This window comes from Cupressus sempervirens, chromosome 11, assembly GCF_028749045.1.
Source record: "Cupressus sempervirens isolate cs-2001-9-10 chromosome 11, ASM2874904v1, whole genome shotgun sequence".
Lineage (NCBI taxonomy): Eukaryota > Viridiplantae > Streptophyta > Pinopsida > Cupressales > Cupressaceae > Cupressus > Cupressus sempervirens.
Genome location: NC_143128.1, coordinates 550,622,540 through 550,647,681, shown reverse-complemented (window position 1 = coordinate 550,647,681; position 25,142 = coordinate 550,622,540). Strand labels below are relative to the sequence as shown.

The window sequence follows — 25,142 nt, the reverse complement described above, 5'->3', positions numbered from 1 at the left end:
ATGATTTGTATATTTTGTGATCGAAAACAACAAAATTTTTGAGACAATTTTGCTGTGTTTTCTTGAATTTGAAAAAGAATCATGTTTGACTTTTTTTTGTCTTTGGTGCATTTTGTCTGGAGATTAGCCAACGTCTTTAAAAAGACTAGAGAATGACAACAAAAGAGACATTGGATGGAAGAAAGAGCACACAAACTAAACAAAACAATTTATGGATAAGTGGAATCTTAAAATGAGTGAGTGTCCAAGCATCAACAAGAAAATACAAAAGTATGTGGGTCATACATCTTGTGAGGAAAACTAAGTACTAAATCAAACATTTTAATTCTACACATGATCATACTCGAAAGAACTACACATGAGTGAAAATAATATGGGAACTAAAAAAGTTAATTGCCTAAAAAAGAATTAGTTTGCATCAACTTAGATGTCAAACTAGAAGGTGGACAAAACCAAAAGAAGAGTCGACAAACATAAGATGTTGTTATTGCATTCTAGAAGCGGTGATAGAGATAAATGACATTACATCATAAAGTGCTCGACTTATAGGAATATTCAAATCAATGACATTAATACACCAAACAAACACCTGAATAAGCTATTCAAAGAAAAAAAGGGGTGTAAAGATTATACAACACAAGATTCAAGTAGATAAATAGATTTAGGTGATAGAAGCCTTTTGGTTTGACCTTAGCTTGTTTGTATTTGCTTCTTGACTATCCATGGTCCTCATTCATTCATTTCCCTCGATAAACAAAAAATGATATAAGATTCTTATGAACGGTGAAAAATCTAAATTGAGGGAATCCTTTTCCCCACCTCAGATTGCAGCGGATTTATTTTTACAAATTTGAAAATGAAGGAAACGCCTACTATCGAACGAGGTGGGTATACATAAAGTGCTGGTACTGCTCTAATTCCTTTCTGTTGCGCCAGAAATTTGAAAAAGAAGGAATTGAAAGAAGCAAGGCAATGAAGGGTTGGAGCGCTATTTGTTTGTATAGAGCGCTTACATGGGCAGCCTCTCCATTACTAGTGTTGCACCTCCATTGGAGAAGACTGCGAGGCCTCGAACATGCCCTCAGGTGGAGGGAACGTTTTGGCTCTGCCTCCCTCGAACGTCCTCCGGGTCCTCTTCTCTGGTTCCATGCTGTTTCTTTAGGTATCTTTTATTATAATAACCTACGTTTTATATTATGTTGCATCATATGGCAGATGTTTCAATTTGTTTGTGTAGCTTAGACAAATCTCCTTAAGAATTCCATTCCTTTCTGTGCATCTTGACGACCAAATTGCCAATGTTGGTTGCATTGGGTTTCACTGGAATTGACGAAGAGATGAAGCAAGACTGTGGATGGGCCATGTTCAACCAAACTATTCCGAAGTGGTTTTCATAAGGAGGACTGTTCCGCACAATGAAACAAATGACCTTATAACAACCTTAATTGCATGGTCTTTCAAATCACAATGAATTGAGTTGGATTGCTATGCGGGGTAAGATTTTGGGACACGGGAAGAAATCGTATGGAGTTTTGGAACTTCAGTTGAAAGTCTACTACAGGTAGACAGTGAAATAACTGGTTCAGCACCTGCCAGGGTGAGGGGAATGCAATGTGAAAAAACGGAAAACTTGAAGGTCAAAATATATTATCAGGAATCACCCTCAACTTTGATTTAGCAACCCAAAATTCTGACTTGGACTCGAGATTCTGCATGGACTTGGCTTAAAAAGGGGAAAAATTCTCACTATTACTCAAAAAAGGAAAGAATACAAGTCGAACATCAATTTGTCATAACTCAAGCATTGCACTCATCATATGATCTTCACACTTTCAATATTTGAAGTCTCATAGTTTCAAAGTCGAGCAATACACTCTAATACAACAATATTATAAATAATAATAAATTGCCATGTCCCCATTTTTGGAAGCAATTTGATTTAATTAATTTAATTAATTAGGTTGTCCAAAATAATGAATATTTTATGAAGATGACTAATTAATTATTTTAATTAATTAAATAAGTGGTATTAAGTTAATTATTTATAAAGTTATCAAATAAATAAATATTAAAAGGTAACTTTATATCTAATTAATTTAATAAAGTGACTTGAATTATAAAATATTTTATAAAGTCACTAAATAGATAAAATAAAATAATGTTCTAGAAGCTTTTGGAGAAAGTGGAGAAAAAAGAATAAATAGGCACCCCGGGCTTCATTCTAATCATCCAGTTGTTTATTTCTCTTTTGACATCAAATTGTGATTCAGTCACATAGTCTATTGTGGAGCCAAGTGGTTTCAGATAGTCAGTTGATCTTTGGGAACGAAAACTCCCTTGGATTAGCATAACTGAGGAAGTGAAATATCTTCTGAAGGGTTGCACATTTGGAGGTGATACTTTAGTCACTTCAGCTAGGGCATCATTGGGCCTAAGGCCATTTTCAGCATTTCAGCATTTCAGAAGGCAATTTTAGCAGGGCCGAAATTATTGGAGGTCATTTCTAGTAGGTCTGAAATTATAGGAAGCCATTTTAAAGCAGAATCGAAAAAGTAGGCCGAAAAAGCAGAACCAAAAAAGCAGGCCAAAAAAGCAGTCCGAAAAAGAAGCTATTTCTAGCAGGTCCGCAGGCTGAAAAAGTAGTCTGAAAAAAGCAGGCCGAAAAAGAAAAACCGAAAAAAAGTAGTCCGAAAAAAGCAGGCCGAAAAAGCAAAAAAAAAAAAAAAAGCAGGCCGAAAAAGCAGCTTTGAAAAAAGCAATCCGAAAAAGCAATTCGAAAAAGCAAAACGAAAAAAGTAAATCCGGAAAAAGCGAGTGGAAAAAGCAGATCGGAAAAAAAAGCAAGCAGAAGGGGCAGCATTGAGGGAAAATATTACAGCCATCCACAATCAGGTTCTTCACTTCTCATTTGGCATATTTTCTGAGAAATGTAGGTTTTCAGCTGAGTACAAAATATAGCTTCAGCACTTCATTCTTTCACCTTGTACTTGTTTTTGTTTGCCATTTGGCATTATTTGTATCAAAGGAAGGCTGGGATTTTGCAATTGAAAGAGCGTTGTAATTTTTAGATTATCTATATTGCAACCCTAGAGTTGATGATCAGCTTATTAGTTTGCATTCCAATTGTTTGACAAAATGTCAGTTGGCTGTAAGTTCTCTTTTTGGCATAAATAATGTTATAATTTTGCATACTAAGTGTTTATATTAATGACACTTGGTTGTAAGTGCATTAATACCATCTTAGGTTGCATCCAAAGTATTTATCATAATTACTAGTTGCTGTAGCTGCATATTGCAAGTAGTTAAGTCACATATTTGTATTGAATATTGTCAAAATTAGTTGCACATTCATGTTAAGTCATTGTTTAGACAATCTGGAGTCTTTTTGTAAGTATTCTCTTTGATGCAAATCAAAACAAGAGTCATTGCAGCAATCTGAAAAGTTATATCAGTCATATGGCCCTTTGTATGCAAAGTGTTTGACAAAATTTTTCGAGCCTTCAATCAGCATTTTAAGGTCGGAATTGAGCAGGACCATTACAGTGGTATCAGAGCTTGCTTGCAAAGTGTTTGACGAAATGTCAAACAATTGAAGTATAAAGATTTTTGGTGTTTGAAGAGTTATAACCTATTGGGGTTATTACATAAATGTATAATAGCATTATAATTGTTTATATGCGATGATATATCAAAATGAAAAAAAAGACCCAAATTCTATCTATTCCTTCTTCTGTCCCTTCCTAGTGTAAATTTTTTAGCTGTTGAACTAGAAGGTAAGTTGGTATTAAAATGGTGAAAGATTGTTTTTTGTTCAAAATTGTCCTTTTTTCTCTTCATAGCATCAATTTCCATTGCTTCTGCTGCTTCTCTGTTTAATTCTACAAGATCTTCAATATTAAGGAGGACATCGTCTTGTTCATTGACAATCTAGTCACGAAAGGGATCAATCTAGTCACGAAAGGGATCAATCTCATCCAAGTTGAAAAAATCACGTGAAATGCTTTCCATGTTTATAATTTGAAGATGAAGGTTTCATTTGAATGCCAAATGCCAAAGATAAACATTAAAAATTTAAATACTCAATCATGAATCTATGTTCACGATTCTAATGAAAATCATAACTTTGAATTACTGAATTACAAAATGAAAATGTAGTTCACGAAACATGATTCAATGTTCAACGTTCATCAATCATCATAGGGATTATCTAAAAAATCATTATCTATGGGATTTTCAGTGGCTGTACCTCCTTTGGGCTGGCTGTACCACTTCTTGGCGGGGCCTGAGACTTCTAGGGAGAGTGATTTGGTATCTATGTATATAAATATATATGTGATTGGGTATGCGTGTGTGTATATATATGTGTATGCATGTATGAATTATAAATACAATAAAAGAGAAATGTACAAAATTGTAAAACTATATCATTTCATAGTATGATGCTTGATCATTGATCAATGTCAAATGCTAAAGAGAAACATTACAAATTTAAATACTTGATCATCGATCTATATTCATGATTCTAATGAAAATCATAACATTGAATTACTGAATTACAAAATAAAAATGTAGTTCATAAATCATGATTCAATGTTCAATGTTCATCAATCATCATAGGGATTATCAAAAAAATCATCATCTATGGGATTTTCAGTGGCTGTACCACCTCTCGTCGGGCCCTCAGACTTCGAGGGTGAGTGATTTGGTTTTGAAGATGAAAATCTTCTATTATTTGGCACTTTGAATGTTGTTTGAATTTGTTTTGTCAAGCTGTACCAGTTGGAGGACTTTGTGAGAGATGCCTAGGGTTTCTGGGCATCTATTTTGCTGGAAATTGCTATTGCAGTATATCATTTCCAATTGCCAACAACTGGGTATGTTACTGTAATGTCCCCTTTTTAGCATTCATAGCATGATGTTGTCGTTAGCCTATTTCCCCACGGTCCTGTAGGCTAACCAGGACATTAAAGGGGCTTAGAGACCATTTGGCCTAGATAGTTTCAGTTGCAGGTCTTTCTGAGGGGTTTTGAGGCAACTTTGGGCATACTTACTATTTATAGTAAGTCATCTTGGGCATGGGTGGACATCCAGGGGCAGCGGTATGTCGATGGTAATTGTTTAAAATCGACAAGAAGACTTGTTTATCATTGATAAGATTTGTTATGCATTGATAAAGCTATTTTATAAAGTTAAATTTAAATATTTAACTTTATTAATGCATAGACTATAGTTTGTGAGAAATATTTAAATTAAAAGAGTCCCTTTTATTTTATAATACATTGGAGACATAAGTTACATAAAGGGAGTTATGTTTTATCCCACATTGAGAAAACGAAGGATGGAGCTCTTGTGAGAACACTATAAAAGAAATGGAAGAGCTTCTTTTAAGCATGGTTGGAAATATCAAAGAAATTGGAGAATTTTCTGGAGGTTATGTCTCAATAGTTTGAAGGACGAAATCCCTTCAAGTTGAAAATCTTGACGCCATTGAAAGATATGGTTTTGAGATTCAACAGGGTAGCAATCTGAAAAAGCAGAAACGAAAAAGCAGTCCGAAAAAGTGGAACCGAAAAAGCAGGCAGAAAAAGCGGAATCGAAAAAGCAAGCGGAAAAAGCGGAACCAAAAAAGCAGTCGAAAAAGCATATCGGAAAAAGCAAGCAGAAGGGGCAGCATTATAGAAAATTATTACAGCCATCTACAATCAGGTTCTTCACTTCTCATTTGGCATATTTTCTGAGAAATGTAGGTTTTCAGCTGAGTACAAAATATAGCATCAGCACTTCACTATTTTCATATTGTACTTGTCTTTGTTTGCCATTTGGCATTATTGGTATTAAAGGAAGGCAAGGATTTTGCAATTGAAAGAGCATTGTAATTTTTAGACTATCTATATTGCAAACCTAGAGTTTGATGATCAACTTATTAGTTTGCATGCCAATTGTTTGACAAAATGTCAATTGGTTGTAAGTTCTCTTTTTGGCATAAACAATGTCATAATTTTGCATACTAAGTGTTTATATTAATGCCACTTGGTTGTAAGTGCATAATGCCATCTTAGATTGCATCCAAAGTATTTGTCATAATCACTAGTTACTGTAGCTGCATATTGTAAGTAGTTTAAGTCACATATTTGTATTGAATATTGCCAAAATTAGTTGCACATTCATGTTAGGTCATTGTTTAGACAAATGTGGAGTCTTTGTAAGCATTCTCTTTGATGCAAATCGAAACAAGAGTTATTGCAGCAACCTGAAAAGTTATATCAGTCATATGACCCCTTGTATGCAAAGTGTTTGACAAAATTCCTTGAGCTTTCATCAGCATTTTTGAGGGCAGATTTGAGGAGGGTCATTACAGTGGTATCAGAGCTTGCTTGCAAAGTGTTTGACGAAATGTCAAACAACTGAAGTATAAAGATTTTTGGTGTTTGAAGAAGTTATAACCTATTGGAGTTATTACAGTGATATCAGAGCTTACTTGCAAAGTGTTTGACGAAATGACAAACAACTGAAGTATAAAGATTTTTGGTGTTTGAAGAAGTTATAACCTGTTGGGGTTATTACAGTTACATTAATTTTTAATTCAGATTTGTTCATCTGGGTATCTTCAGTTTTGTTTTTGCAATGCGCTTTTAGAATATAGCTGATTATAACCATTGAAAATTGCAAGTTTTTTATTGTTTATTGCGGCTGTGAATTTGTATCTATTACATTATATGCCTTTTTCTATCTCCTATCTTCTCCATCGAACATTCTCCAACAGAAACAAAAAACTAAAAAAATTACTCTAGGCAAAATAGGGCTGCATAGTACATGAAGGTAGTACAGCTTTGGGGTAAGGTAATAGGCCAAGGCATGTATCGATTGGTGGAGTTGGTTTGTCCATTTGTGATCAATGATGCATCAAATGATTTCATATATTTTATTTTTGTTTCCACCTTAGTAATGCAAAATGACCTCTTTGGTAATATCCATGGCCCTATAGAGGAAACCCATCGATATGTTGTCGCCATCCACCACATGAAGAACATTTTGTCACCTAAAAAATTGACAATAAATTTGAAATTATTACAAAGATACCCCATACACCCAAAAAACAACAAATAGATAATTTCATATGAAGTTTATATTTCTATTTGTTATTTTGATTAAATACCCTAACGAATAAGATAAAAAAATGTTCTTGCAATCTTCTCCCCTTTGTGGAAAATGGAGACTTTAACCAAGCAGTAGACACATATATTTGTTTGGGATGAGGAATTGTAGCAAGAATGCTTCACAAAGTGAGGAAGTGGCTAGTGAATCGTGGCACTCTTGATTGCTTAAGCTCCTTGCCATTTGTGCACTTTTCTATTAATGAAGGATCAAAGTATGAATATAGATAATTTTGGTAACTTGTTAAGCAAATTCAACCACATTTGTGACCCATCCAATTGCATGAATGGTCTTTGACAATAAAACTATGCAATGTCTAACACAGAGTCAAATAAATAGTATGATGCTTCTCCATGAAAAGCCCCCCCCCCCAGCAACTACATACGTTGTTGCATCGCCCATGATAAGTTGGATAACATTATCAACCCGACCTTCTAGATCTCCCTATCCAATAGATTGCACAAAGTCCTTGTGTTTTTGACTTCATGTGTGGCATCTATGTTGGAATGTGAAGTCATCATAGATAATCACTAGTTGTGGTTGAGTCAGCAAACAAGGTCTAGTCATCATAGATACTCATGCAGTGTGCCATTAAGGCTTTCCCCATAAGGTGAACACGCTGAAAGAACACATTGTTTTGATACCTACTATAATTAGAAAGTTTGTATGAGTTGACTTACTATAAATAATAATTCATTTTGGTGATTTGCTAAAATAGTAATGTTGACAAGTGTTTTACATGTAGTTGTACAAGTCACACCTACTAAAATTAGTAAGTGGTCTACAATTGGACTCTGCAACTTGGTTGTTATATGCAACTCGAAGTCATGATCACTAATATGTTTTGATTTTTGAACATTGTTGTACTGTGAAAATCCCCGAGAAATAAAATTGTGAGAAATTTGCCCATAGTATTTTATTGGTATATTTATGCCAGGTTTTTCGATGTAAATTCTGTGCTGTGTGTTTGTTCTTCTCTGAAATTTTCTGCACTTGTTAATTTTCATTACAATCTATAGACTTCAAGAACTCCAATGTGCCATTAGAAGAAAGTAAAAAGTTAAGGAGAGTCCTATTTCATCCATTTGCTCAACCATTGGATAAGATGCTGCAACCTTTTTTTCCCCATTACTTTCTTTTGATTATCAACCACAATGCATGTAGTTTTAATGGCTTTCTCTACTTTTCTATTAAACCTCTTACCAACAACTGTTAATGCATTGAACAACCATTCCAAATATGGGTAGTTAAACATTGAAGGATAAAAATTATTATAGCTCCTAAAATTTGCTACTACCGTCTTGGCCTCATGGTGTTAACACACAATTATTGTGATTTATATTGAAAACAACTCTTAAATTTTTTTCCTTGTCTAAAATGCAATTGGGAATTTATTGTTTTAAACTGGATTGCTTAATCAAGTTACCCAACTGTCAACTCTGTTTCCCTTTGGTATGAGTCTCCTGCTACTGTTGTAGAGATTTCAATGCAACAACCTGTTCTTTTTTGCTTGATAGGTAAAAGGCTGTAACCAAATGATTTTATCAATATTTAATCCAAAGAGTTGGGCGGAGAAAACCTCCGGTGTAGCTCCAAAATTAAAATTTATGGATTCATTCGTTTACAAACACCGCATTTATGTACTACAGAGTAGTGATGAGGGATTAGAGGTCCTCATTTACACACTTGTGCTAATAGCATTACAAGAACTCTGCCAAAACATAGCCAGAACTATTGCTTCACACTCCCTTTTGCATAAGGGGTAGAAATGAGCCTTACATCTCTTTGTTTATTACATTTGATAACTCATAATACGAAATTTGGAATCTGTCTGTCTATCCATCTCAACCATGGATAGATGTATACAAAACAGACCAGTCGTTGCTTGGTTCCCTTAGAGAAGTATCCCTATTTCCTCCATCTGTTGTGAGGTCTTGTGCATTAGAATATCCATTCCCTGATGCATTCCTGCATGGAACATTAACAGCTTTCAAAAACTTGCTAATTTTGTTAGTGTCTACCATGCAAAACCCATATACTATTCTTTAAATTATCCTTAATTATTGAGTAAGATCCCTGTTGTTAATTAGAAACTTACTCCGCATATCCAAAACTAAGCTCAGTTTTACATGTTAAAGATAACATGCTTGCTTTTACTTCTTCAGTCTGTTATTCAAGAGCAGGGAGGCTAATAAAATCTGACAGGGTAATTATAAGTCTACCATTGCATACAAATCAAAATTTACACCAGAAATTTGCTTATTAACTTATGCATTATGCACTTTACTAATCAGCCAGTAGATCACTGTATGCCCCTATATATATATATATACACACACACACACGTTTTCTCCTGCATCTGCATTGATTTGTGGATTATATGAATTCAACCGAATGGTTCATTTTTCCTGAAAATCTATGGTTATCACACACAAAGTTGTGTTTAGTTTTTATATGATTAATTTGGTTCATCCTCTTGTTTTTGCATGCTTTATTGTATGAAGTTTTGTTGAGAGAAAAGGGTATGCTCGATATGCTTAATTGGGTTTGTTTTTCCTTAAGCTGGTAAGAGACAGGAAAAGCTGAAAATTTTCATTTATTATCATTTCTTCTGTCTGTGATCCTATTTATAAGTGGATGTAATCTAGTAATGTTTGACCTTTCCAGTGGTCATGTACCTGGCATGATACTATTTTGTGTATTATTTTTAAATTTTTTTTGGTCTTTTCTGGCCGTTGGGCCCGCGGATGCATCCAGAAGCCAGCCGCATGTTCCCGGATGCATTTGGAGCTTGCGGCTGGCTTCCGGCCAGGATCCGTAGGGCTTGCAGACTCATCTGACATTCATCCGCATTGGATGCGGAAGCTAGGGCCAATCCACATGAATCGGTATCATATTGTGTGTGTGTGTGTGTATTATTATATATAATGCGACTTTCAGTTTATGCCAATTAAAGTGCAAGGCAACGTTAATAATTAGTTTATGCCAAGGTTGCATGTGGACGGGGGTACTTGGAGTACTTAGGGTATGGGTACAGGTACGACTATTTTTCAAAATAGGGGACGGGGGTACTTGGGTATGTCAAACTTTATTTTTAATTATACTTTTACATTTATAGAAAATTTGAAACTATCAGTGATGACAATGGTTTTTCTAAACAAGAACAGTGATAGAGTTTGCAAATCTAATGTATTGTTTTTAGTTTTAGATTTGCTATATGTTTGTAATAATGATATATGATAAATGTTTAGATGCATAACTGAGAAGGAAGACTTTAAACATGAACAAGAACATCATAAATCATATGACAATGCCATATCTCAAATGATTAACTTCTGACTTGAACAGTGATAACTTTTATTGTTAATCAATATTGTATCAAAGTCTCAAACTGATTAGGTATTGAATTAAGCTTGATAAACAACAAGCTGATACGCAAACAAAAAACCAAAAAATAATAATCAGGAATCTTAATCAAGGTCCTTGGTACACCTTGGTTCATGCAAGGAACCTTTGAAACAAAACTTATATCAAAAGCCAGTAATGGGCAACAAAAATCATGGACTGTGTATGTCTCTCTCTCTCTCTCTATATATATATATATATATATCTGTCCCTGAAATTGAGCCATTAGACAGGGCCATTAGATTAAGCTGTTAAAATATTATCCACCATAAATTAATAAGATTTATTTTACCATAAGAGACCAATCACTGCCTTATAATATTAATCAGTATAAATTACATGATAAACGATTTTAGCCAAAGAAATCGAACCATTGTGTAGATTGTCTGAAGTAGAACCTATTAAGATAATATCTTATACTTTCTATAATAGTCAACTACTTGTCTGTAGTTCGTCTTTTAGTTTAGATAGGAATGTTTCCTATCCCGTCTCTTTTTTCTTCAGTCCAGATAGGAATGTTTCATATCCTGTCTCTAGTTTTGTTTCTAATTCTGTCTTCAGTGTACGTTGTTTCTAAAAAAAACAACGTCCTTGTAATTTTTTATAAGGAACACATTTGTTCCTCTGTTAATCAATCAATCATCCGGAAATCCGTTAATCTGCCAATTCTTGAATCTTGTAACATGGTATCAGAGCTATTACTTAAATTTTTTCGAAAAAATTTATAATTTCTTCGTGAAATTATTTGTTTATATTTTTTCAAAATTTTTTCTGTTGAATTTCTCTAAAACCCGCTTAGGGTTTTCGGCCTAGAGAAATTCCCGAACTTGGGTCTGCCTGTGTTTGTTCAGCACACTCTAGCCCCATTCGTCCATGCACATCGATCTTTGAAGAAAAATCTGCCATTTTTTATCAAGAAATCTGAAGTTTTTTCAAGCTTTTTTCAGCTAGGGCCGTTTTTTTTGAAACCCTAATTTTTGGGGTCGAAAAAATATTTTGTTTGCAGATTCTTGGTGGGTTTTTCGAGAGCTCAACTGAGTTGTCGTCCGTTTTTTCTGGGTGCCTCGATTTTTGAGCCAGCGGATCCAGAAAACGACAGCAGATTCCTTCTGGGTTTTTCGAGCTCTCTTCAAGGTCATTCTCTAATTCTTCTGGGTCTTCCGTATTTTTCCTAGAAGAACGTGCCTTCACAGTTTTTCACAGTTTTTCATTGAAAAACGTACCATGGCATCTCTGACAAATATTCTGCTCGAACATAATTCCAAATTCAATGGTCGCAATTATGGAACCTGGAAGCAGCGCATCATCGCAATCTTCGAATATCGCAACACCGCTCAACTTGTTTTGGGTGTTACGCAGCGTCCGACTTCTCCGGGTCCTGATCAAGGCGAAGCTGCATTTTTCGCCTTCTGAATTTGTTTCTGTTTTTTATGGGTTTGTTGATTTTCTCCTCAAAAATCATTTCAAGTTGTTTGTAATACGCAAGGTTGCGTGAGATTTTGGGTTTTACCGTTTTTTCCACAAAAACGAAGTTTTGTAATTGCAACCTATTTTGAGTCATAGCACTCTTCTGGCAAAGCTTCTTGGTTTCAGCATTCTGTAGATCCAAGGAGGGTCTCAATTATCACAGAATGTTCCGACATCCTTACGTTGACCATTAAGGGAGGGTATTAAGATAATATCTTATACTTTCTATAATAGTCAACTACTTGTCTGTAGTCCGTCTTTTAGTCTAGATAGGAATGTTTCCTATCCCGTCTCTTTTTTCTTCATTCCAGATAGGAATGTTTCCTATCCTATCTCTAGTTTTGTTTCTAATTCTGTCTTCAGTGTACGTTGTTTCTAAAAAGAAACACCGTCCTTGTAATTTTTTATAAGGAACACATTTGTTCCTCTGTTAATCAATCAATCATCCGGAAATCCGTTAATCTGCCAATTCTTGAATCTTGTAACAGAACCAAGCCAAGCTAAATTGCTAACAAATAAGGGTAACATTCTACTAGCCACTAAGTTATTCCAAGATTCTATTGACCAAGTAAAATTACTTAATAAACCAAGATCTAGATAGGGCCGTTTAAGAATCAATAATCCTTCAAAATCCAAATCCACATACCATCCAACTAACACACCAAACAACCTAGCAAGATGACGAAAAGAAACCATCTTCATAAACACTAATTATGGTAGAGAAGATAAAGACCATGAGGGTAATACTACCCAAGAGCTAACAATCATAAACACCATGATCAACTTCAAAAGCTACTTGAAATATGCCAGCGGGAAAACCCATGAGTATATATCTATATCTATGTCTATATACACAACTTCTTCCTATCTCTATTCATAGACCAGAATCTTGAGATTATGTGAGAATGTTCAAGCCTATATATATATATACTCACTACCTCAAAATCACAACATTTCCAGAAAATCTCACATCCAACCATATGTAGAGAACCAGAGAGAAATTAATAATGCCAGAACTGTTAACACGATGCTATACCATTCCAAAATTGTTTAGTGGAGGGACCAACTATAAGAGTATTATTATTTATCACTGATAGATTCTTCAGGGTTACCACACATGGACACGAACAACCAAAATTGTAGACAAAATTATACGAGTGTCCACCCTACACAGGACCTTATATACCATGCTTGTGAATATTAATGCTAAAGTTCAATATAAAGCCAAACTATAATATACTAAAAGAGCCACCTTACAAACTATTAGGCTTTAGGGCGTTGGCCCTTCTTATCAGGCATCAAGGAATCACTTGCTGCTTGGTCTCTGTTTGAGGTTTCTAAGAGGGTGTTGCATTCGGAACACACATACCAAATACAATGGTAGTGCTTGATACATTTGCAGCAGATCCTTAGAAAAGTAACATTCATGGTGGACAAATGGCAGTGGTTATACATAGAGGAAGTCTTTGGGAGTCTTCAAGTATCGAGAGCTACTATGTTGTTGAGATTTTGTCAATAGTTTTCAGAAGCAATCAGGATGAACAATTGACATTTGTAGACAGCTGTGATGGTGATTATATGCTTATAAGTGACCATCTATGATTCCAATATTCAAACTAAATTCAGAAGCATTCACAAATATGATATGAATTTAGAAGCATTCTATCATTGAGTATCCTTGCCTTTGTCTTCATGGACTATATGAATTCTTTGTTGATCGCACCTCTCCACATTGTAATTGGATAATTCATACTCTAATATTGCAGATTTACACTTGTTACTAATAGCCAATGCCTCCTATGAGTATCACACTCTTTCCTTTACCGATCCATGATAATTTTTGCTTCCTAGATCATGCCATTCAGTAGTAATGTCGATTAGGATAATTGAAGTTGTTAAATAATAATATGAATGTGATACAAACTTAAAGAATCACATAACGTTGTGTTTCTAGATCATTATACAATTGTATTGAGTATGATGATTTGGCAGAAATCTCTATCTTCTTATATTAGTATTAAATTTATTTAATTAGTTAAATTATTAATTATTAACTCTAATTAATAATTATAAATTGACCAATATATTGTTGATATTTGAGTAATTATAATTGTATATTTATCGATTGATGATTATTTATTTTAATATTAATTTTTTAATCAATATATTCAAATATATATATATATATATATATATATATATATATATTGATATACTCAATTAATATTTATTACATATAGGGGCTATTATAGTCCCACCCTCCCCAAGATTGCATGTTGTAACAACTAGTTTTTCCTGGGTCTTAATTAACAACTACCATATTCAAAGGAATACAGTTATTACTTCATTTCATAGGGAGAACAGTTAAATCAGTTTCATTCATATGAATAAGATTTACGGTTAAAATCAGTTAAACAAAATTTCTTAATTAAGAATTGAAAACACCATCAATGAATTTACTATGGATTATAAAATCTACATACCATGGAATTCAACACCGAAATCAATTTAGGGATGCTTCGGCAACCACCCAAGTTAGTCCACAATACCACTATAACAATATCAATTGATGACTACCATTAAATACCACTATATCAATTAGGGCATCACATACCACTGTATCAATTAGGGCATCGATTACCATTGGATCATTTAAGGCATCAAATACCGCTGTATCACTTAGGGCTTCAGATACCGCTGTATCATTTAGGGCATCGATTACTATTGGATCATTTAGGGATTCAGATACCATTGTTGATACCACTGTATCATTCCTTTCCTTCCGACTCGCTAAACTGTGGCATTGACATAGGATTAGAAGATATAATCATTATTCTTATATATGAAAAACTGAAATAACAATCCTATAGATATATTTCATATTCAGTTAGAAGATCAACCAATCTAACTGGTAGCCAATTATATTGATGATAAGAATTGCTTTCATTTCAAGAAATAACTATAACGATGTTACAACCCAATTAATCTTACCTTCTACTTGAATATACTTTATAAAAGTAAAAATACTTGTTTTCGACAAACGTTTGAATGCATAGCTTATCTTTGTCTGTTGCACGTCCGACAACTTGTGGAGAGGTGAAACATTGTTAGGGGCTTAACCACCCAACCTCGGACTATAACTTATCCGCACACAATCTCTAACGAGAAAGGCCCTCCCTACCCTGAATAGACAGGGAACATCTTGTCATCCACTGAGCATCCTAGTATCTAATCACACCACTTGATTTGACAGCAGGAGAATACAATAAACATGATCATGCATGAGCTATGAAATGATTCATTTTAAAAATGATAAACATTGTTATGGCATAACTAATTCTGTTTCATGTTATTGTAGATTCCTTTCTCTCTCACCTCTCCACCCTTTTCCTTGGCTGTACAACTAGGTGAGTCCCAAGTGTTTGAATCTCAGAGCAACTCGCTCTTTCAATTAATCCTTAACTGGTAAAACAATATTATATGTTTTCAGCTTATCACAAACTGTGACTTGAAAGAATATGTTCTTTAAAACTAGCAGAAATATCATTGACTTTTATTTCAAATTTGTATATTTAAATCATGTTTTTATTGCATCTTCAATAACTCTTTCTGAAGAGGTTCTATCCGATGATTATAACTATAGTTTAGCTGTTATGGAAATCGGAAACCGGTAGGAAATGATAAGAAGTATACAGCTATGCATGGAATATGATTGATTATGTACTTCTAGCTTATTACAATCTGTGATTTAGAAGAGCATGTTCTTTAAATCTTGCAGCAAATAACATTTGGTTCTGATTATCAATGGCATAAATAAAATACAATTCTATGTCATGGATACTTTACTATTATTTTGATAGTAACTCCTTCTTAAGAGAGAGTCAATTGATGGTACCTAAGCATGATGATTACACAACAGTTGCCTGCTGCTAAGGAGTTCGGTATACAACAGTAGCTGTTAATAAGAATCAAAGCATTACTTGAGGTTGATGGATCACATAACCTGATATAATTCTGGAAATGTTTGGAGCCCTGCCAAAATGCTATTGATTTAGTTCTTCCTTTGAACGATCTCTAGGCACATTCACAAGGTGACTTACAGTCACGTCTTCAGCAAAAAGAATAATAACCCAAATAGAGAAAAGATTGGCAATGCTAAAAAGCTAGAGATATGATATTGTAGAGATTTTGTAGCTGGAAGATGGATGCTTGGAAAAATATATAAGTTGGAAGCTTTTAGAAAATAGAAGTTGGGTGCTTGAATAGAAATATAATATGTCTCCCCACCTCTCTCTCGACTTCTTAAAAACAAAAGGTAATGTCTCCTTGGTTTCCAAGAAGCCAGAAAGAAAAGATGGAATTAATGGAGAAGTCAGAATTAATAAAGGAAGCCGATCTTTGAGAAAGGTAATTGGGTGTATTTAAAAAGATATCCGCCTCTATACATGGCTTCAAAATAAAAGGAATAGTTGTGACCTCTTGGCTTCTGTAACTTAAAAGATTATCTTGCCAATTAAAAACGCCAAGTGTTTAATCGGTTATAATTAAGAAGAAAAATAGTAAGGATGGAAAAAAAGTTGGAAAGTTATAATTCGATTATTGTTATAATAAATATTTACATACGTTCATGTAAATATATCAATGGGGTGACATCATTTTATTAAGTTATTATAATATAATGGTGCCATTTCATTTTTGTATCTATATGTATGCATATACATATATATTATAATAATATGATGAAAGATCATTTAAAATCCTTTGAGGTACATTTTATAATTCAATTAATTTATTTTAATTAAATTATTTTATGTTTTAAATTATTTATTTAATAGCTCATGGGGTTCCATCAATTGTATTTTGATGTTCAAGTCGCTAGGTCCTCAACCCATTTGACCAGTGATGGTGACGCTCCTGTGCCTAATTCCTTTTTGGCAATGTTTCCCCCCTTCGACATGCTTCTGCAAGGGAATTCTCCGCAGTTAAATCATATTACCATAATAAGTTATTTAATCATAAATAGTCATAATGGCTAACCGCCTATTCAATTCCATGAATTAGTGATAAATAATTATAACAACTAACCATCTTACCATTTCGTAGGATTATAACAAATTTAACCTTCAATTGACTTCATGTGAACCACAACGACTATATTTTAAATTAGGTCAAAAATTGGGATGTAACATGTGTCCTCAAGCAATTACATATTTCCTCATTATTTGGTAAATTAAGACAAGTTTTTCTCCTTTTCTAGATTTGACCTTAGGCCATCTTGTTGCCAATCTAATTTGTAAAAATCCTATTTGTGTGATAGTATGTCTCAGATTAATCTCTCTCAAATTATTCTACTATTCTAGATAAATCAAGTAGAATCACACTGATAGTACATACTTGAAAATATAAGCATGAATATGTGGAAAAACGAAGTAAACGCAAAGCAAACACATTAATGCATGAAGACTTGAAGCAAACATATTGATGCAGGAAGACACGAAGCATATACATAATAACCGCATACACATATAATTTAAGTTCAATTACTATCTATATTAATTTCATTTCTTAAATCCCAAATTGAATGACAAGAAAATGTATTGATTTTCATAAATATACGATACAAGTAGGGACAATCATCCGTATGTATTTCATATTAGGTAATTTGATTTTACATGCTATCTATATATCTTGTTGCTTTGTTTGATCCGATATTACTTTATTATGAGGAGAGAGGTGGTCTGAATACTATCCAAGGCTTGTAGAGACCACTTGATAGATTCCCTCAAAGTTTACAAATCCAAGCTTTTTTAGCCTTTCTTGGGAATATGCCCACAAGGCGCTCAAGGTCACTGATCACTTATTTAATCATGTTTTCAGGCTTTAACATTACTTGATGTAGTAAGATATGTATATAACAGTCTGATCTTATTTTCTGTCAAGACTGCCAACTGTACTCAATCTACAAAATTTGTTTTCTATCTCTCTCTAGTATGGTTCCCTTTTATTGACTAAAATGATTCATTAATTTGTACTTACCTTGCTGGATGGTAGGATCATAACTCTAATACCACTTGTAATGTCCCCTCTTGGGACCTTAATTTATCCTAAATTTCTCAATTATGATTTGGATTGTAATGTCTATATTAGGATTAGTCATTCATCTCATTAGATTTATTTTTAATGCTCATATCCAACCTTATTACTATTCTAGCTCAAGACGGAAGAAGTAGGTGTCAACAAGTTGCAACTTTGCAATGGATTCCCTCAAAGTTTATAAATCCAAGCCCTTAAGCCTTTCTTGGGAGGATGCCTGCAAGATGCTTGGGGTCACTGATCCCACACTATCTTTGGGCAAAGGTCCATTGCTTGGATGTATGCAAGCCCTTCCTTGGCAACACTTCAATCTTCCCTTCCTAGCCAAATTGTAAATAGGCATGAATATGATTAATTATAAATATTACTTGTATGCTCAAGTATATCTATCAAAAATTTAATAGTACTAGTATACATATCTATACATTTATTATCTTATTATACATCCTTTGTACACAGTATAATATATTATGTAAGTCAACATTTTCCATAGTTGTAGCCTTAGAATATTTAATATTATTCTTTGCTTCAGATATAAATAATAATTATCTGATCATCTAAATCCATGATCTCATTTCATTATTCTTATCCTTTTTGCAGAGTATGTATTATATTTATAATCCTTTGTTCAATGCCCTCTATTATTGCTTCTTTTTCCATTTTATACCTCATGATGGAGAGCTCATTCCTTATTTTTGAAGAGATACACCTATTCAACAACCGTCTTTTTTTTGCAAACAACTTTGTCCGAGGGCTGCATGTTTAATGATCGCAACCCATCACTAAATTGAAAGTGAAAATTAATTAACATTATTTATTGTTGATTAGGATTATGATGCTCTTCATTGGACTTTCCTTCATAATGGGCTTAGCAGTCAAGAAATATTATATGCTGCTTTTTTCTTTTCTTATTATTGGTTAGTCTTTCTTATGACGTTTGCAAATTAGTCATTTGTTTTGTCATCGAGTATCCTTGGCCTTTGTCTTCGTGGACTATATGCACTCATTGTTAATCGCACCTCTCCACATTATAATTGGATAATTAGTATTCTAATATTGCAGATTTACATCTGTTGCTAATAACTGACAGCTTCAATGAGTTTCACACTCTTTCCTTCACCAATCCATGATAATAATTAATTTCTAGATCATGCCATTCAGTAGTAAAGTCAATTAGGATAACTAAAGTTGTTAAATAGTAATATGATTGCGACACAAACTTAAAGAATCACATAACATTGTGTTGCTAAACATCATGATTATGTGTGAATGTAATAAAGTTTGCTTGACCACATATTCTTCTTGCTTTAATCAGTTACTAGTGGTATCAATATCGAGATATTTCTATCAAGATTTAATTGCATAGTATTTGCGTCAAACTCATTGACTCATGTTTCATGAGTAGTGATTCACACGAATCCATCTCTCACGACAATAAATGGAACACTTAACACCCATTGGATCTAGGTGATGCTCATAGAGGTCAAGCATCGAGGACTTCTTGGGAGGTCACCCATCCCGGTACTACTCCAGCTTGAGCACAGTTAACTACGGAGTTTCCTCCATGGTTAAATCCACTCTTCTTGCAACCTCATTTGCAAAACCTTCACCAAGTGTTGTGCCTTATGAACCATTTATTAGAAAGTCCCTTAAGCTCATCGATTAATAAGTAGGAAATACTTTTCCGCAACAAGTCAAATTGTGATATTGCTATCAGGATTTAATTGTGTAGTATTGGAAAATGTTATATTCTTATTGTAGCATGTAGAATACTTCATGAAATGTTTGTATAGATGCTTGTGAAGGCGTGTATGCCTTAGCATAGTCCTATGTAATTAATTGTACATTGGGGAAGCCCTAATAGGCCAACCTAATTAATTATTTGTAATGGGTACAAAGGAATGTTATTTTCTTCATGGGAATACATGTATGAAATGTATGTATGGGATATATAGATACAAGCCTTGATGCTAGATTACTAGAGCAAAGAAGAGAAGGTGTTTGAATGCTTGTGAAGAGGTATGAGTGGAATCTATCATTCCTAGGGAACTTCAAAGGAATTGTATTGGCAAGTAAGTTGCAAAGCAGTCAGCTCATATTGTTGGAATTGTTATGCATTTGTAAGGGCGGTTTAACCTTTCATCCTTTGAGCAGTGTGCTCAGGCAAAGTGCGTTTTGTTCTCATCAACTCCCAACAGAGTTAGAACCTTCAAACAAGGGTTCAAGATCTCCTAACTCGGATCTATCCTTTAATAGGGACTGTTGTACTAAATGAACTATATTTGACTCCTAACAGGGTCACATTCTTTCACAAAAAACTTATAGATTAGTACTCTATTTCGTGGGTGCCATTTCCACTAGGTTTTTTTCCCCATGATCAAGGGTTTTCCTTGAGAACAAGAATCTGTGTGTTATGGTGTATGATTTCTTGTTTGCATCATTGATTGTTGGTGATCGGTCTTATAAATTTGGAATTAATTATATTTTCTCATAATTGTTGGTGCACAGATGAGTAGAAGAAGGAATTACAGGACAATCTGTTTGCAAGAGAAGCCTTGATAAGTGCATTATCTGAAGCAGAGTTTGCAGAAGTAAAAGAACATGATTCTGGTCATGAGATTTGGGTTAAGTTACAAAAGTTGTATGAAGGAGATGAAAATACAAAGAAGGCAAAGTTGCAGAATTGGAAAGCAAGATTGAAGAATGCTAGAATGTAGGAAGATGAGACCATCCTAGCTTATGTACAAAGAATCACAAAGATTGTAACAGGGATAAAGAGCATAAGAGGAATTATATCTGAAGATAAGGTGGTATAGAAGATTCTTAGATCTTTGACACCATCCTATGAGAACAAAGTCAATGTTATTGAGGAAGTTATTACTCTCATCAAGGGATTCAACAGGGAGATGCTAATCGGTTAGTTATAAGCTTTTGAAATTGCTAAATTAAGAGATTCTTTACCTAAAGTTCAAATTGCATTTAAGGTTAGTGTACATAAGGATAAAAGGGTACTAACCAAGGTCACCGGGAGACGGGGAGACTTTGAGGTCTCCGGTATTGGTACTGGTACCGGTACGGCAATTTTTCAAATAGGAGATGGGGGGTACTTGGAGACGGCAATTTTTTTTTATAAATTTTTTTAATGTTTAAAGAGTCTAATACTAAAAGTAAATACAAAATTTGAAAATAGTAATAGTGCAAGACTAAAGTAAATAATAATAGTAATGTCACATTAAAAATTAAAATAGACTCATAGAGTCAAAGATTTCAAAACTCACATGATCACGATATTGTATCTCATAGAAATATTTGTTTTTCGAATATTGCATATGATCACCATCATATCAAATTGATAATCGCTGAGATTATCATTACATATTCAAATTTTAAATTCAAAAAAGTATAGTTTGATGCTGAATTGCCAATATGCAAACGAAAATGAACACTTTGTACAATAAACAAAAAACAGAAATATATCTAGTATTAGTGTGTTGATGGTACTATCATCTACTCCACAAGGTTGTGATCATCCATCTCAAGGTCTTCAGCTATCATGCTCTCCAAAAAATCATCACTCTCCAAAAATATTTTAAATGATTTAATCATTTAAATTGTCGGTGGTCTTAATTTTTGTATTAAAAACATTAAAATGAGGGCTAAAATATATAAAATTATTTAATATTATATTTTACATTTATATTTTACTAGGAGACTTTGGGAGACTTCACTTTTTGGATTAGGAGACAGGGAGACTTTAGGAGACTTTGTCATGAAGTCTCCAACCTTTTTTGAGGTCTCCGGAGACGCGAAAAGTCTCTGAGACGCGTCTCGGTCTCCGAGACGCGACTTTTAGGGGGGAGACGGGACTCCCGGTAACCATGGTACTAACAAAGAGTGCAAGCACTAGTAACAGAAACCTTGGAGATTATGCCAAGGACTAGGAAGAAGTAGAAGAAGAAGAAAGAAAGATGGAAAAACTTGAAGCTTTGACTGCGAAAAGAGAAAAAAGAGGTAAGGGAATATTTAAAGGAGAACAACCTTTAGAATGTTATTCATGCAAGGAAATCGCTCATTTTGCATCAAGATGTCCTACAAGAGAATCTAAGGTTAAGCCTAGACCCTTTAAGTCAAAGTTTCCTAAGGAATGTCTCAATGTTAGTGATGATGAGATTGAAATTAAAGAAATCAACTTTGAGGACAATGATAATGAGGATGAGATAGGATTTGTTGCAATTAAAGATGAAAGTTTTGTTAAGGAAGAAAAAGCATTAGTTTCACATGGAGAGAAGAAGAAATTAGACTGGATTATAGACAATGGATGTTCACATCGTATGCTAGGTGACATAGATAGGTTTGTTGAGCTGAAAAGGTATGATGGAGGTGGTCTCAGATTTGGTGACAATAAACCTTGCTTGATAAAAGGAAAAGGTTCCATAACACTTGACAGTAATACTAACATAGATGTCTTATTTGTTGATGGCTTGAAACATAACTTATTAAGTTTTGGACAATGTGTTGACAAGGGTTATCATTTACAATTCAAAGATGGAAAATGTTCAATTAGAGACAGAGCAGGGAATGCGATTGCAATTGGTGCTTAGACTATAGGTAATGTATTTCAATTAAATCCTTCTGAAATAATTTGTTTTGTTGCAAAAATTGATGATAGTTGGTTATAGCACAGGAGGTGTCTGTTGGCAAGTTGGCTAAGATAAGTAGTTGGATGTCATTTATGGAAACACTATGCATGGTAAAGTTTTCTTGTAATAGAGATTGGGTTTTAATATAATTTAGTGAAGAAATTGCCTATGTATGTCAGAGGAAAATAAAGAATAGTCAGATTGTTTGTACCAGCAAGCTTCATTGGAAGCAAATATAGGGCTTTAATTTTGGAATATGATAGAATGGAGAGTATACAATATATATCTATGCTCTCTTACGTTAGTATGACAATTAGTGTATGTTCTGGTTAAATAATTAGAATACAGTTTTCTATTGCAAAGGTGGAGCACACGGGACAGATTGGTTATTTTGGCTAAGGCATTGAATTGACTTGTCAATTCAAGGACTTAGGAATATAGGGATGACACCCTAAATGTTAACCCTTAGCAGATTTGTGAAAATCTGTTTTGGAAATGTGTGAGTTAGTTGTTCAAGCCGACTGAACAAAGAATTGAGGAAAAACTGTATAAAGGAAGGATTTTTGATTATGCGAAGTCGCCAATAATTATGATATACTATGTTTGTGATATTCCAGCTTTATTTATGCCGGTTAGATTATGTTTTGATGGTTAGAGAAGAGCAAAGGCACATGTGCATAATTAGATGCAAGGAACAACAAAGGACGAATAAGATATTTGAGATATTAGGATAATCAATCTTTTGGTATTTCAGGATACTAGTAAATTTGTATATTGTTGTAGAGCAGTGAGCTCACTTTGTAAAACAACTCGTAACAAGGTTGAGGCCTCTAACAAGGACAGATATACCATATGCATGTAACAGACTTCTAATAGGGTCAAAACCTTTTACAATGTACTTTTGATTAGTGGATCATTTTGTGGATACCACCCCCACTAGGGTTTCCCTTGGCTACGATTTCCCTAGCTAACAAAATATGGTGTTATGAGTTTCTTTGTCGTATGATTGTTATTACTATTTTGTGCATGGACATGCAATTTTATGGTATATTTCTGAAATCCATTATTGGGCAAAAAGTGCAAAAAGTGTTGGAATACTAATTAACTCCTCTCTCAATATTCCCTATTTCTAACAATCCGTATCAAAGCTTAGTTACTCAGAAGAAGTCTAATAGTTTACAAATCACTATGGATTTAGAAGATTTGCAAAGAAACTATGAAGCAACTCTTGAGGTATTGGATCCGGCTAATGATGAAAGAAACATGTTAAAGGTCAAACTTAAAGATACTCAAGATTTCATTAAAAAGCTGAAATATCAGATTAATAGATCGAGTCAAGGATTCAAATCTAGTTGTCAAGCTAAACGAAGAGAATGAAATACTAAAGCATGAACTTGAAGTCACACCACTAAAGATTGAGGTCACTAATCTGAAGTCACAACTTACTAAGGTTACTTTTGAACTTAGGGTCCATTTGGTTGTGGGCATAGGAATGGAGAATAGGCATGTAATATTGGGAATAGGAATGGCTATTCCAGTAACGACTATTTTTTGGAATGGGTATAAGCTCATTTTAGAGGCAAAATGGGAATACGTATTCCTATTCCCTATTCCAAGTGACGAACCAAACAAAAAATAAAAAGCGTATTCCAATTTTCCTATTCCTATTCCATCAACCAAATAGGCCCTTAAAGATACAAAGTTGAAATTCACAGAACTTGAGAAGTATAACAACATTGTGAAAGGAGAACTTATACAAACCAAGCAACAGCTTGAGAATTTATATTCAAGCATCAATAAACTTGGTGAGCAATCAATGGCACAAAAACCTAGAGGAGACATGACAAGCATTGGGTATATTGAAGGTGAATCTTCTAAAGGATTAGAGATCATAGTTCAACATGAACATGAATAGAAACCAAATCAATCATCAGATGAAATCAACTAAACTAACGATTAGATAGAGAAACCTAGAGATTTGAGGAAATCAATCAAAGGTAGATGTTATGCATGCAACAAGTATATACACGTGAAGAAGGATTACAGATGTAACTTGGATACTAAACCCTTTACTAGATATTGTTTCGATTTCTTTCTTTATGGACACAAATCACATGAATGCAAGAATTCCAATCAGAGATCTGGTATGAGAACAAATGAAAGGACTAACATAATAGCTAGTAGACCTTTGGGAATGAACAATTTTATCGACAATGGAGTTATGTGCTACAAATGCAACAACTTTGGACACTTTGCTTGAGATTGCATATTAATCAGTTTGGACCTAGGTATGGAAATGTAGTTATTACCTGTCATATTTGAAATAATTTGAGATAATTTGAGACACAACTAGATTTTGTAGAACTAATGGATTCGTGAACA

At 33.9% G+C, this 25,142-nt stretch overlaps 1 protein-coding gene across 1 annotated transcript in view; it reads left to right on the top strand.

The window, feature by feature from the left end:
* The first annotated feature begins 805 nt into the window (after positions 1-805).
* Positions 806-25,142, top strand: part of KDTA (KDO transferase A) — a 250,286-nt gene continuing 225,949 nt past the window's right edge. The window contains exon 1 of the mRNA XM_089810177.1: positions 806-1,162. Coding sequence (XP_089666303.1) covers positions 973-1,162 — 190 coding nt within the window. The 5' untranslated portion in view covers positions 806-972. The remainder of the gene's footprint in view (positions 1,163-25,142) is intronic.